Genomic DNA, 12,703 nt, shown 5'->3' on the forward strand with positions numbered 1-12,703 from the left:
GGGAGGCACTGAAAGACAAACAAAAATCTGGGGAGGACAGTCATTTTCACGGTCTGTACCCTCCCTGCCAATGACAGCGGGAGCATGTCCCACCTTTTAAAGTCCCCTTTTATTTGCTCAACCAACCGGGTCAGATTGAGCCTGTGCAGGGAATCCCATTTTCTGGCCACCTGTATACCCAGGTAACAAAAATGTTTCTCTGTCATCCTGAGCGGCAGCTCTTTCAGTCTCTTCTCCTTGGCCTGGATCACAAACAACTCGCTCTTTCCCATGTTCAGTTTGTACCCTGAAAAACTACCAAAATTCCTCACAATCCGCAGAACCTACCCCATCCCCTCCACAGGGTCCGAAATGGACAGGAGCAAATCATCAGCGTATAGCGAGACCCGATGTTCCCCCCCCCCCCCCCCCCCCCCCCCCCTCCCGAACCAGTCCCCGCCAGTTCCTCGAGGCTCTCAGCGCCATAGCTAGCGGTTCTTTAGCTAGGGAAAATTGTAATGGAGAGAGGGGACACCCTGCCTCGTTCCCCGGTAAAGCTTGAAGTACCCTGACCTCAGCCGGTTTGTACATACACTTGCTACAGGCGCCTGGTACAGCAATTTCACCCAGCCAATGAAGCCCTCACAAAACCCAAAACCTCTCAAGCGTTTCCCACAGGTACTCCCACTCCACCCGGTCAAAGGCTTTCTCTGCGTCCATCGGTTACCACCTGCGCCTCCCCTCCTTCTGAGGGCATCATAATATTCAAAAGTCTCCAAACATTGGTATTAAGTTGCCTGCCTTTAACAAACCCAGTCTGGTCTTCCTCTATCACCCCATGGACTCAATTCTTGTAGCCAGAATCTTAGCTAGCAATTTGCATCCACGTTTAAGAACAAAATCGGCCTGTATGACCCGCATTGTTCCGGTCCTTCTCTCGTTTAAGAATGAGTGAGATCAAGGCATGTGACATTGTTGGGCGGAGGGTTCCTTTCTCTCTAGCCTCGTTGAAGGTCCTCATCAGGAATGGGCTCAGTATTTACCCAAAATGTCTTGTAAAATTCTACTGGTAACCGTCCGGCATCGCGGCTTTATCCGATTGCACGCCCTCTAGACCCTTGATGATCTCCAATTCAATCGGGGCCCCCCATCACCAGGTCCTCTTCATCTAGGAGCTTGGTAACGGCACCTCTGCCGTTCTCGCCGGCCCTGATACTCCACAAGTCCGGTGGATCTGGGGGCAGTGGAGGGAGCATCGATTTGGACCCCGATTTATAACAACCACAGGTTTGTACCGGGTAGGCTAGATGGCGGGTTCCGAAGTTGGCAGAGGGCAGGAATTAGAAGGATGGGGGATCTATTTATAGATGGGAGCTTTCCCAGCTTGAAAGCTTTGGAGGATAAATTTAAATTGCCAGCAGGAGATGGTTTTAGGTATTTGCAGGTGCGCAACCTCCTGAGAAAACAGGTGCCGGCCTTTCCGCTGCTGCTGTCGCCACGGGGGATACAGGATAGAGTAGTCTCCAGTGCCTGGTTGGGAGAGGGGAAGGTATTGGATATTTACCAGGAGCTTTCAGAGGCGGAGGAAACTCCGGTGGAGGAGCTTAAGGGCAAGTGGGAGGACGAGCTAGATAGAGGCGGGTCTATGTGCAGATGCCCTAAACAGGTTTAATACCTCCTCATCGTGCGCCAGGGCTTAGCCTGATACAATTTAAGGTAGTCCACCGGGCACACATGACAGTGGCTAGGATGAGCAAGTTTTTCGAGGTGGAGGATGGGTCTGCGAGGTGCGCGGAAAGCCCAGCAAATCATGTCCACATGTTTTGGGCATGCCCGAAGCTTAGGGGGTTTTGGCATTGCTAAGGCAATGTCCACAGTGCTAAAAACACGGGTGGTGCCAAGTCCGGAGGTAGCGATCTTTGGAGTGTCAGAAGATACGGGAGTTCAGGGGGTGAAAGAGGTTGACGTCCTGGCCTTTGGTTCCTTGGTAGCCCGGAAACGGATCTTATTAATGTGGAAGGACTCGAAGTCCCCGAGTGTAGAGACCTGGGTTAGTGACATGGCTGGGTGTCTTAGTCTTGAGAAAATAAAGTTTTCCTTAAGAGGGTCAATATTTGGCGTCGGAAGGTGGCCGTTCGATATGGGGGCCTGGAGCAACAAGAGTTCCTGCGGTGCTGTGTGGAAGAGCTGAAGAAGGAGGTGTTGGCCCCGATGCCACTGGCGATTGAAGGGCTAAAGGAGGCGCAGAGGACCCAGGAGCTGGAGCTTCGGGTCGTGAAGGCAAAGGCTGCTGAAAATGAAGATGAAATTCAGGGCCTGGTGGTGAAGACAGAGACGCACGAGGCGCAGCACAAGAGGTGTGTGGAGAGGTTGGAAGCCCTGGAGAATAATTCGAGGAGGAAGAACCTAAGAGTCTTAGGTCTTCCCGAGGGGGCGGACGTCGGGGCATATGTGAGCACGATGCTTCACTCGCTAATGGGATCGGAGGCCCCGACGGGCCCTTTGGAGGTGGAGGGAGCTTAGAGTTATGGCGAGAAGACCAAGGGCAGGAGAAATACCTCGAGCCATAGTGGTGAGGTTTCACCGCTATAATGACAGAGAGATGGTCCTAAGATGGGCGAAGAAAACTCGGAGCTGCAGGTGGGAGAACGCGGTGATTCGCGTATACCAGGATTGGAGTGCGGAGGTGGCGGGAAGAAGGGCAAGTTTCAATCTGCCTAAGGCGGTGCTTCACAAAAAGGTAAAATTTGGAAAACTGCAACCGGCGAGACTGTGGGTCACATACCAAGAGAAGCACCACTACTTTGAGACGGCAGAAGAGGCGTGGACATTCATAGTGGACGAGAAGCTGGAATAGTCTGGCGAGAGAAAGAGCTTCTGGGACAGTGGTGGAGTGACTGTGGGACGAGGAAGGGGGGGGGATGATTTTTCAAATTGTTAACTCTTTAATCCTGTAAAGTTTCTCTCTTCCCCTCGTTTGGTGGGGGTGGGGGGTGGGGGGGGGGGAGAGAGTGTATGAGGAACTGTGGGCGCCGGTGGGTAGGAAAGCGGGGCTGAGTGGGAAACGCGGGCCTCGTTCCCGCGCTATGGTAATTATGGCGGGAACAGGGATGCAGGGAGGTGGGGGCCTCGCACAGTGAGAGGCCGAGGGCAAACGGGGAAGCCGAGGTCAGCCAGAGTTCGCTGACTTCTGGGAGCAACATGGGGGGTGTAATTACGCTAGAGGGGGATCTAGCGGTGGGGGGGGGGGGGGGAGCTAACTGGGTTGTTGCTGCTAAGGGGAAGGGGGAGCTGTTATGGGGCGGGGTGGTCGAGGCGGGAGGGCACCGCCGGTGGGATATACGGGTACGTGGGAACCGGGTGAGGAGCTGGGTTAAAAAAGGGGATGGCTAGTTGACAAGGGGGGGTGGTGGGGAGCCCCCCAACCCGGTTGATCACGTGGAACGTGAGAGGGCTGAATGGGCCGATTAAAGGGCGCGGGTACTCGCACACCTAAAGAAATTAAAGGCAGATGTGGTTATGTTGCAGGAGACGCACCTGAAATTGACAGATCAGGTCAGACTACGTAAAGGATGGGTGGGACAGGTGTTCCATTCGGGTTTGGATGTGAAGAATAGGGGGGTGGCTATTTTAGTGGGGAAACGGGTACTGTTTGAGGTAAAGACCATAGTGGCGGACAGTGGGGGTAGATACGTGGCAGACTGCAAGGGGAGGCGGTGGTTCTGGTGAACGTATACGCCCCGAACTGGGATGATGCAAACTTCATGGGGCGTATCCCGGACCTGGAGGCGGGAAAGTTGGTAATGGGGGGGGAGATTTCAATACAGTGCTTGATCCAGGGCTGGACCGGTCGAGGTCCAGGACCGGGAGGAGGCCGGCAGCGGCCAAGGTGCTTAAGGACTTCATGGAGCAGATGGGAGGAGTAGACCCTTGGAGATTTATCAGACCTAGGAGTAAGGAGTTCTCATTCTTCTCCCATGTTCACAAGGTATATTCACGGATAGACTTTTTTGTCCTGGGAAGGGCACTGATTCCGAAGGTGACAGGGACGGAGTACACGGCCATAGCCATCTCGGACCACGCTCCACACTGGGTAGATCTGGAGGTAGGAGAGGAAAAGGAACAGCGCCCACTCTGGAGAATGGATATGGGCCTGTTGGCAGATGAGGGGATATGTCTAAGGGTGAGGGGGTGTATCGAAAGGTGCTTGGAGCTTAATGACAATGGAGAGGTTCAGGTGGGAGTGGTCTGGGAGGCGTTGAAGGCGGTGGTCAGAGGGGAACTGATATCCATAAGGGCACATAAAGGGAAGCAAGAGAGTAAAGAAAGGGAGCGATTGCTGAGAGAACTTCTGAGGGTGGACAGGCAATATGCAGAGGCACCGGAGGAGGGACTGTACATGGAAAGACAAAGGTTACATATGGAATTTGACCTGCTGACCACGGGTAAGGCAGAGGCACAGTGGAGGAGGGCACAGGGAGTGCAGTATGAGTATGGAGAGAAGGCGAGTCGGTTACTGGCCCAACAATTGAGGAAGAGGGGAGCGGCGAGGGAGATAGGTGGGGTGAGGGATGAGGGAGAGATGGAACGGGGAGCAGAGAGAGTGAATGGGGTGTTTAAGACATTCTATGAGAGGTTGTATAAGGCTCAGCCCCCGGAAGGGAAGGGGGGAATGATACATTTCCTGGATCAGCTGGAATTCCCGAAGGTGGAGGAGCAGGAGAGGGCGGGACTGGGAGCACAGATTGATGTGGAGGAGGTGGTAAAGGGGATTGGGAGCATTCAGGCGGGGAAGGCCCCGGGACCGGATGGGTTCCCGGTGGAATTTTATAGGAAATATATAGACCTACTGGCCCCGCTTTTGACGAGAACCTTTAATGAGGTCAGGGAAAGGGGGAAGTTGCCCCCGACTATGTCGGAGGCGACAATATCGTTACTTTTGAAGAAGGATAAAGACCCGCTGCAGTGTGGGTCCTACAGGCCCATTTCCCTTTTGAATGTAGATGCTAAGCTCCTGGCCAAGGTAATGGCGACGAGGATAGAGGATTGTGTCCCGGGGGTGGTCCATGAGGACCAAACTGGGTTCGTTAAGGGGAGACAGCTGAACACGAACATACGGAGGCTGCTAGGGGTGATGATGATGCCCCCACCAGAGGGGGAGGCGGAGATAGTGGTGGCGATGGATGCCGAGAAAGCATTTGACAGGGTGGAGTGGGACTACCTGTGGGAAGTGTTGAGGAGATTTGGTTTCGGTGAAGGGTTCATTGGATGGGTACAGCTGCTATATAGGGCCCCGGTGGCAAGTGTGATCACGAACAGGCAGAGGTCTGACTACTTCCGTCTTTATAGAGGGACGAGGCAGGGGTGTCCCCTGTCTCCGTTACCGTTTGCATTGGTAATTGAGCCCCTGGCCATAGCACTGAGGGGCTCCAGGAAGTGGAGGGGAGTACTCAGGGGAGGAGAAGAACACCGGGTATCATTGTATGCAGATGATTTACTGCTGTATGTTGCGGACCCGGTGGAGGTGTTGCCTGACATAATGCAGACGCTCGGGGAGTTTGGGGAATTCTCGGGGTACAAATTGAACATGGGGAAGAGTGAGTTGTTTGTGGTACATCCGGGGGAGCAGAGCAGGGGAATAGAGAATTTACCGCTGAGGAGGGTAACAAGGGATTTCCGGTACTTGGGGATCCAGATAGCCAGGAGTTGGGGAACCTTACATAGGCTTAATTTAACATGATTGGTGGAACAGATGGAGGAGGATTTTAAGAGATGGGACATGGTGCCGCTGTCACTGGTGGGGAGGGTGCAGGCGGTCAAAATGGTAGTCCTCCCGAGATTCCTTTTTGTGTTTCAGTGCCTCCCGGTGATGATTACAAAGGCCTTTTTCAAGAAAGTGGATAAGAGCATTATGAGTTTTGTGTGGGCTGGGAAGACCCCGAGGGTGAGGAGGGGGTTCTTGCAGCGTAGCAGGGAGAGGGGGGGACTGGCACTACCGAGCTTAAGTGAGTACTATTGGGCCGCCAATATTTCAATGGTGTGTAAGTGGATGGGAGAAGGGGAGGGAGTGGCGTGGAAGAGATTGGAGATGGCGTCCTGCAAAGGAACCAGCCTACAAGCACTGGTGACGGCACCGCTGCCGTTCTCCCCGAAGAAATACACCGCAAGTCCAGTGGTGGTGGCAACACTGAAAATTTGGGGGCAGTGGAGAAGGCATAGGGGAATGACGGGAGCCTCGGTGTGGTCCCCGATAAGAAATAATCATAGGTTTGTTCCGGGGAGAATAGATGGGGGATTTGGAGCATGGCAGAGAGCTGGGATTGTGCAACTGAGGGATCTGTTCTTGGACGGGACGTTTGCGAGTCTGGGAGCGCTGACGGAAAAATATGGGTTGCCCCAAGGGAATGAATTTCGATACATGCAACTGAGGGCTTTTGCGAGGCAACAGGTGAGGGAATTCCCGCAGCTCCCGACGCATGAGATTCAGGATAGAGTGATCTCAGGGACATGGGTGGGGAATGGTAGGGTGTCAGATATATACAGGGAAATGAGAGACGAGGGGGAGAACATGGTGGATGAGCTGAAGGGAAAATGGGAGGAAGAGCTGGGGGATGAGATTGAAGAGGGGCTGTGGGCAGATGCCCTATGTAGGGTAAACTCTTCGTTCTCATGCGCCAGGCTTAGCCTGATACAATTTAAGGTTTTGCACAGGGCACATATGACCGGAGCAAGGCTCAGTAAAGTTTTTGGGATAGAGGATAGGTGTGGGAGATGCTAGAGAAGCCCAGCAAACCACACCCACATGTTTTGGTCATGCCCGGCACTGCAGGGGTTCTGGGTGGGGGTGGCAAAGGTGCTTTCAAAGGTGGTGGGGGTCCGGGTCGAGCCAGGCTGGGGGCTGGCTATATTCGGGGTTGCAGAAGAGCCGGGAGTGCAGGAGGCGAGAGAGGCTGATGTTTTGGCCTTTGCGTCCCTAGTAGCCCGGCGAAGAATACTGCTTATGTGGAAGGAAGCCAAGCCTCCGGGCGTGGAGACCTGGATAAACGACATGGCAGGGTTTATAAAACTGGAACGGATAAAGTTTGCACTAAGGGGTTCGGCTCAGGGGTTCACCAGGTGGTGGCAACCGTTCATTAACTACCTCGCAGAACGATAAAGGAAATGGGAAGGTAGCAGCAGCAACCCGGGGGAGGGGGTGGTGGTGGGAGGAGGGCTCAGGTGGGTCCTCAGGGGTGTTTTTGTAAAGATATTGGTGCTTGGTTATGTATATTGAATTTCTGATTTTATTATTTGGGAGAGCTATTATTTTTGTTATGGCAGTTGCCATTTAGTTTATATATTATTTATTTATTTGTTAAAATACGGTCACGGTTATTTATATTGTTTTGCTGTTGTAAAAAGGGGAAAAACCTTTGTACTGTTTTGTTTGGCTGAAAAAGGTGAATAAATTATATATTTTTTTAAAAAGAGGGTCAATATTAGGGTTCTCCCGGATTCCGGGTGGCAGCCGTTCGTCGACTTTCTCGGTGAAAATTAAAAATGTCAGCAGATGCAGTATTCCAAGGAGGGGGGGGGGCGGATTGTTGTTGTATGGTTGAGGTATGTGAAGATTGGGCTGGGGGGGGGGGAAATGTTTATTTTACCATGTTGATGTCATTGTTTTTGTTACTGTTATAAAAAATTTCAAATACTTTCATAAAATATATATATTTTTTAAATGTTGGTACATCTCACAATCTGGTATTGATGAACACTTAAGTCTTGCTTATGGGGGAAGAAATATTACATTTATGTAGCGCATTTCCCGATCACAGCACATCCCAAAGTGCTTGCAGCCAATGATGTACTTTGAAAACATGGGTTATAATGCAGCATGTGCAGGAGTTGCTTTACGTACAGCAAAATCCCACCGATAAAAGTGCAGCAATGACTAGGTAATCTGTTTTTGGGATGTTTGCTGAGGGGTAAATATTGATCCGGGAAAACATCGCTGCTCTTCCATAAAATAGGGATCTTTCACGTCCGCCTGAAATGGCTGATGGAACCTGGGTTTGATGTCTCATCTGGAGGACAGCACCTCCGATTGTACAACACCCCGTTAGTACTGTTCAAATCCTGGAGTGGAACACAAACCCATAACCACCTAGGTGAGAGTGCTAACAGCTGAGCCACAGCACATGTTTGTGGTTTCAAATCACCTCACATCTGCACATAACAAACCCCTCCCCATCTAACCTTAAATTTTTAAGTGTTATCCTTTATGTATGTAATAAAGAAACTTGCTCTGATAGAAAATGTCAATATGGCATTTCAGTAGCATTTGAAAACATCAGTTTTGAGGAGCAAACAGCACTAAACAATGAAATAACCCAGATAATAGAAAGCCAGCTAGCTCAGTCTTGAATCAACAGTTACATCGATGTTTCATCATCCTTTATCAAGATGTGCAGGATGTAACTGAGTCTCAATTTCACCCTGCAGCCAAACCAACCACAGAACCAGTGTTGAGCAGTGATGTCTCTTGTTTCCTGTTTTTCATTATTCTTCATATGTTTTCCTATTGCAGTTGCAGATATGGGACACAGCCGGACAAGAACGATTTAGGACAATTACACAGAGTTATTATCGAAGTGCTAATGGTGCGATTATTGCTTATGACATTAGCAAAAGGGGATCTTTTGAATCTGTGCCACGGTGGATAGAAGATGTGAAGAAGTATGCAGGTTCAAACATTGTGCAATTATTAATTGGTAGGTCTTCTTCCAGAAAGTTTACTTTGAAGTGCATAGGTACAGAATCATGCAAGGACTCATAATCTTGCCTAGGCAAAAATATTGTCATCAATAGCCACAGTATTTTCCATGAATACAGCAGCATTCTCCACAACTACTTGTTATGTTTAGATGTTGGCCCTTTCTGAAAGTGCAGAAGCATCAGTCTTCTACTTTTAAAATAGTTCCTCATTCTAAATGATGCTCTGTGCAAGGAGTATACGAGGAGACAGCCTACTCAGTGTCATTATCTCCCAGGTTGTACTGTGCTGCCTTGTTTGTGGAAATACAGCCACCATGGGGGTTGCTGTATTGGCTGGCTGGGCCTACACATTTTGTGCACATGAGTTGGGGTAGTCTATTCTTACTTTGCCAATTTCAGGATGGAAATGAAAAGCAGCGGATAATACTACTCATGATTCTGGGGGAACCGACACACTCCCCCTCCCTTACTTCCACTGATTTTCTCCATGCCACAAATCTCCAATAACCTATGCCCTTTTGCAGTTAAAAGCAATAGCTGCTGGCTATTGGCAATTTTTTGAAACACTTAGCGACAGAAATATATATTGTTTAAAAGCGATGGAAAGTCAGGTACTCCAGTGCCCATGATAAATGTGTGAATCTTACAGCAGGTATGGTGTTTTTTATCAAGATAAAAAGGACCTTGCTGAGTACCTGAAGGAAAATGGGTGGGCTGTGTGCATTTGGAAAGTGCGTAAGCAGTTGACAGAATGCTGCTAATTGTCCCTAAGAGCCACAGGTACAAGTTTACACTGATGTGCTATTAAGATATGTTTCGAGGCAATGTTTTGTAAGAAAGCAAAATGTCAGGGACATTTAACTTAGCAACCTGCCCGAGACCAACAGATTTTCTCTTGACCTGTCCCAGGTTTGTGAACACATGACATTTGCATTCCACTCTTCCAGTTGCTTCCGGTCTTGCGGTTTAGGCACTGAGCTACACTCTGCTCCAATAGGAATCTCCAATCCTTGCAGTCCCTTGGTAGCAGCATCTTGAAATGTGCTTCACTAAATTGCTTGTGGTGTTAACACCATCACAATCCCTTGTGATTCTTGATTGAATGGTGGTCTTGTAATCACTCCGAGATACTCTTTAATCTCCTGGTCTGTTTTTGATGTGTTTTCCAATGACATTAAATTCTATAATTGTAATGGTTGAAAGTTGAGTAATCTGCAGTTGTAATTTCCTGAAGTGTATTTTATGCGAGCTATTTGAGCAGGGAATAGGCCCTGTGGTGAGAAGGCAGTTAGATGAAGATTTATCTATGTCACAGGCAAGCTTGGTCAGCCTAAGGGACTTTCTCCGTTTCTTAATGTCCATTTGGTCGATTTTCTTCCTTGTTGCATCCGAGGAATGTTCTGTTCCCAAGTAGTGCACAGAAGTATGGAGCGAGGACACCTGTTGTATCAAGGCGTCATACCTGATGGACTGCCCAAAGAGTTTCAAGACTTTCCAAAGTTATCAAGGATATTTGCACCTGGAGCACGCTCGGACCCAATGCAGATGGGGTAGGAAGGGGTACTTCCACCTTCCACCCCTCCAACTTTACTTTCCTCTTCCCGCAGTCATGCGACAGCCAAACAGAGGCAGGCCCAAGGTAGCTAGCTGTGATTTTGTCCTACGGTTCGCAATAGCAAACCAAGAATCAATTGTGGACTAAGGTAGATTATTTCCCTCTCCAAGAGCCTCTGGCTGCTGATTTACAGGAAGATCCCCAAGGCATGATTCTGGTACACTGCATCTCTCTGATGTCCAGTGTGATCTTCTTGCCTTTAAATCTGGACTAATCTATTAATTTTGTTTTAGGGACTTTGAGTTGTTTAAATGCATACTTTTGGAAACATTCTCTTTATTTATTCATTGTCCTTTACTTGGACAGGCTAGGAGAGTGGGCAAATAAGTGGCAGATGGAATACAATGTGGAAAAGTGTGAGCTTATGTACTTTAGAAGGAGGAATGGAGGCATAGACTATTTTCTAAATGGGGAAATGCTTAGTAAATCAGAAGCACAAAGGGACTTGGGATTCCTTGTTCAAGATTCTCTTACAGTTAATATGCAGGTTCAGTCGGCAGTTAGGAAGGCAAATGCAATGTTAGCATTCATGTCGAGAGGACTAGAATACAAGAGCAGGTATGTACTGCTGAGGCTGCATAAGGCTTTGGTCAGACCCCATTTGGAGTATTGTGAGCAGTTTTGGGCCCCGTATCTAAGGAAGGATGTGCTGGCCTTGGAAAGGGTCCAGAGGAGGTTCACAAGAATGATCCCTGGAATGAAGAGCGTGTCATATGACGAACGGTTGAGGACTCTGCGTCTGTACTCTTTGGAATTTAGAAGGATGAAGGGGGATCTTATTGAAACGTACAGGATACTGCGAGGCCTGAATAGAGTGGATGTGGAGAGGATGTTTCCACTTGTATGAAAAACTAGAACCTTAGGACACAATCTCAGACTAAAGGGACGATCCTTCAAAAGGAGGAATTTCTTCAGTCAGAGGGTACTGAATCTGTGGAACTCTTGGCCGCAGAAGAATAAAGGTATTAAGGGTTATGGTGTTCGGGCCGGAAAGTGGAGCTGAGTCCACAAAAGATCACAAAATATCAGCCATGATCTCATTGAATGGTGGAGCAGGCTCGAGGGGCCAGATGGCCTACTCCTGCTCCTAGCTCTTATGTAAGGCTGTGGAGTCCAAATCACGGCGTGTCCTTAAGACCAAGATAGATGGGGACTTCCGGGGGCGGCAGGCGGCCGCACAATGGAGGGCTCCCGTTCGGCAACGGCATTTTCGGGGCTTTAAGCCCTGTCCCAGGCTCCACGGAGGCGGCAGAAGCAGGGAGAAGGCACGGAGGAGGCACAGTGAAGAGACAGGAGGAAAAAAAGAACAAAGAAAAATGTCGAGGGTGAGCAAGAAAACGGCTGGAAAAAAAACAGCTGAAGGTCCGTCGGGGAGTGGAAAGGTCACCGCGGGGTCACCAAGGAAAATGGAGGCTGGAGCACCAGGGAAGGCCGCACTGCTTACGGCTGAAGAAATAACTAAGGTGATGGCTGCCGAATTTGAAAAGCAGTTGGCGCAGATTGTGAAATGCATGGAGACGGTGAGGAAGGAGATGAGGGAGGGAGGTTTTGTGTGCTGGTGGAGGAGGCGGTTTCCCTGGTGAGGACGGAGGTGGCGAACGCAGTGGCGGAGGTGCGAGAGCAAGGGGAGGCGCTGAAGGAAGTGGAGGAGACGTTATTGCAGCACGGTGATCAACTTGCCTCGATGGGGAAAGAGATGCGGAAGGTGATGGATACTAACAAGGATCTGCGAGGAAAAATGGAAGACCTGGAAAACAGATCCAGGCGACAGAATTTGAGGATTGTGGGGCTGCCCGAAGGAGTTGAAGGACCAAAGCCAATGCTGGCAAAACTATTGGGGGAGGGGGAGGATCCCTCCCGCTATGAACTGGATCGGGCTCATCGGTCGTGGAGGCCTGTACCAAAGGCGAGTGAGCCGCCAAGGGCAGTGACTCTGTGCTTCCGTAGGCAAAGTGTTGGAGAAGGTCCTGAGCTGGGCCAAGCAGAAGCGTGTGGTGCAGTGGGCTGGAGCTGGTATACGTGTATACCAGGACTTTACGATGGAGCTGGCGAGGAGGCGGGCTGCCTTCAACCGAGTGAAGAGGGCACTGTACATTTAGCAAGGTGCAGTGCGGCATTGTATATCCAGCGAAGCTGAGGGTGACTTACAAGCTCAGGGACTTTTATTTTGGAACGGCGGAAGCAGCGGAGGAGTTTGCGAAAGCAGAAGGACTGGCAGAACTGACAAATTGAGGAATGGCCATGTGCCGATGTAACCTCATGACTGTATTTTCTTCTTTTTTGTATCACTGCGCGTGGGTGTAGAGATTAAGGAGCCAATGTGGTATATATTTGGACAAGGGAAAGGGCGGGACT

The 12,703-nt window shown here is 49.9% G+C and overlaps 1 protein-coding gene across 1 annotated transcript in view; it reads left to right on the forward strand.

The window, feature by feature from the left end:
- The window catches only part of rab43 (RAB43, member RAS oncogene family), a 37,097-nt gene that overhangs the window by 2,388 nt on the left and 22,006 nt on the right, over nucleotides 1-12,703 (forward strand). Inside the window, 1 exon segment of the mRNA XM_072472562.1 lies at nucleotides 8,546-8,729. Coding sequence (XP_072328663.1) covers nucleotides 8,546-8,729 — 184 coding nt within the window.

The sequence above is a fragment of the Scyliorhinus torazame genome, chromosome 13, assembly GCF_047496885.1.
Source record: "Scyliorhinus torazame isolate Kashiwa2021f chromosome 13, sScyTor2.1, whole genome shotgun sequence".
Taxonomy (NCBI): domain Eukaryota; kingdom Metazoa; phylum Chordata; class Chondrichthyes; order Carcharhiniformes; family Scyliorhinidae; genus Scyliorhinus; species Scyliorhinus torazame.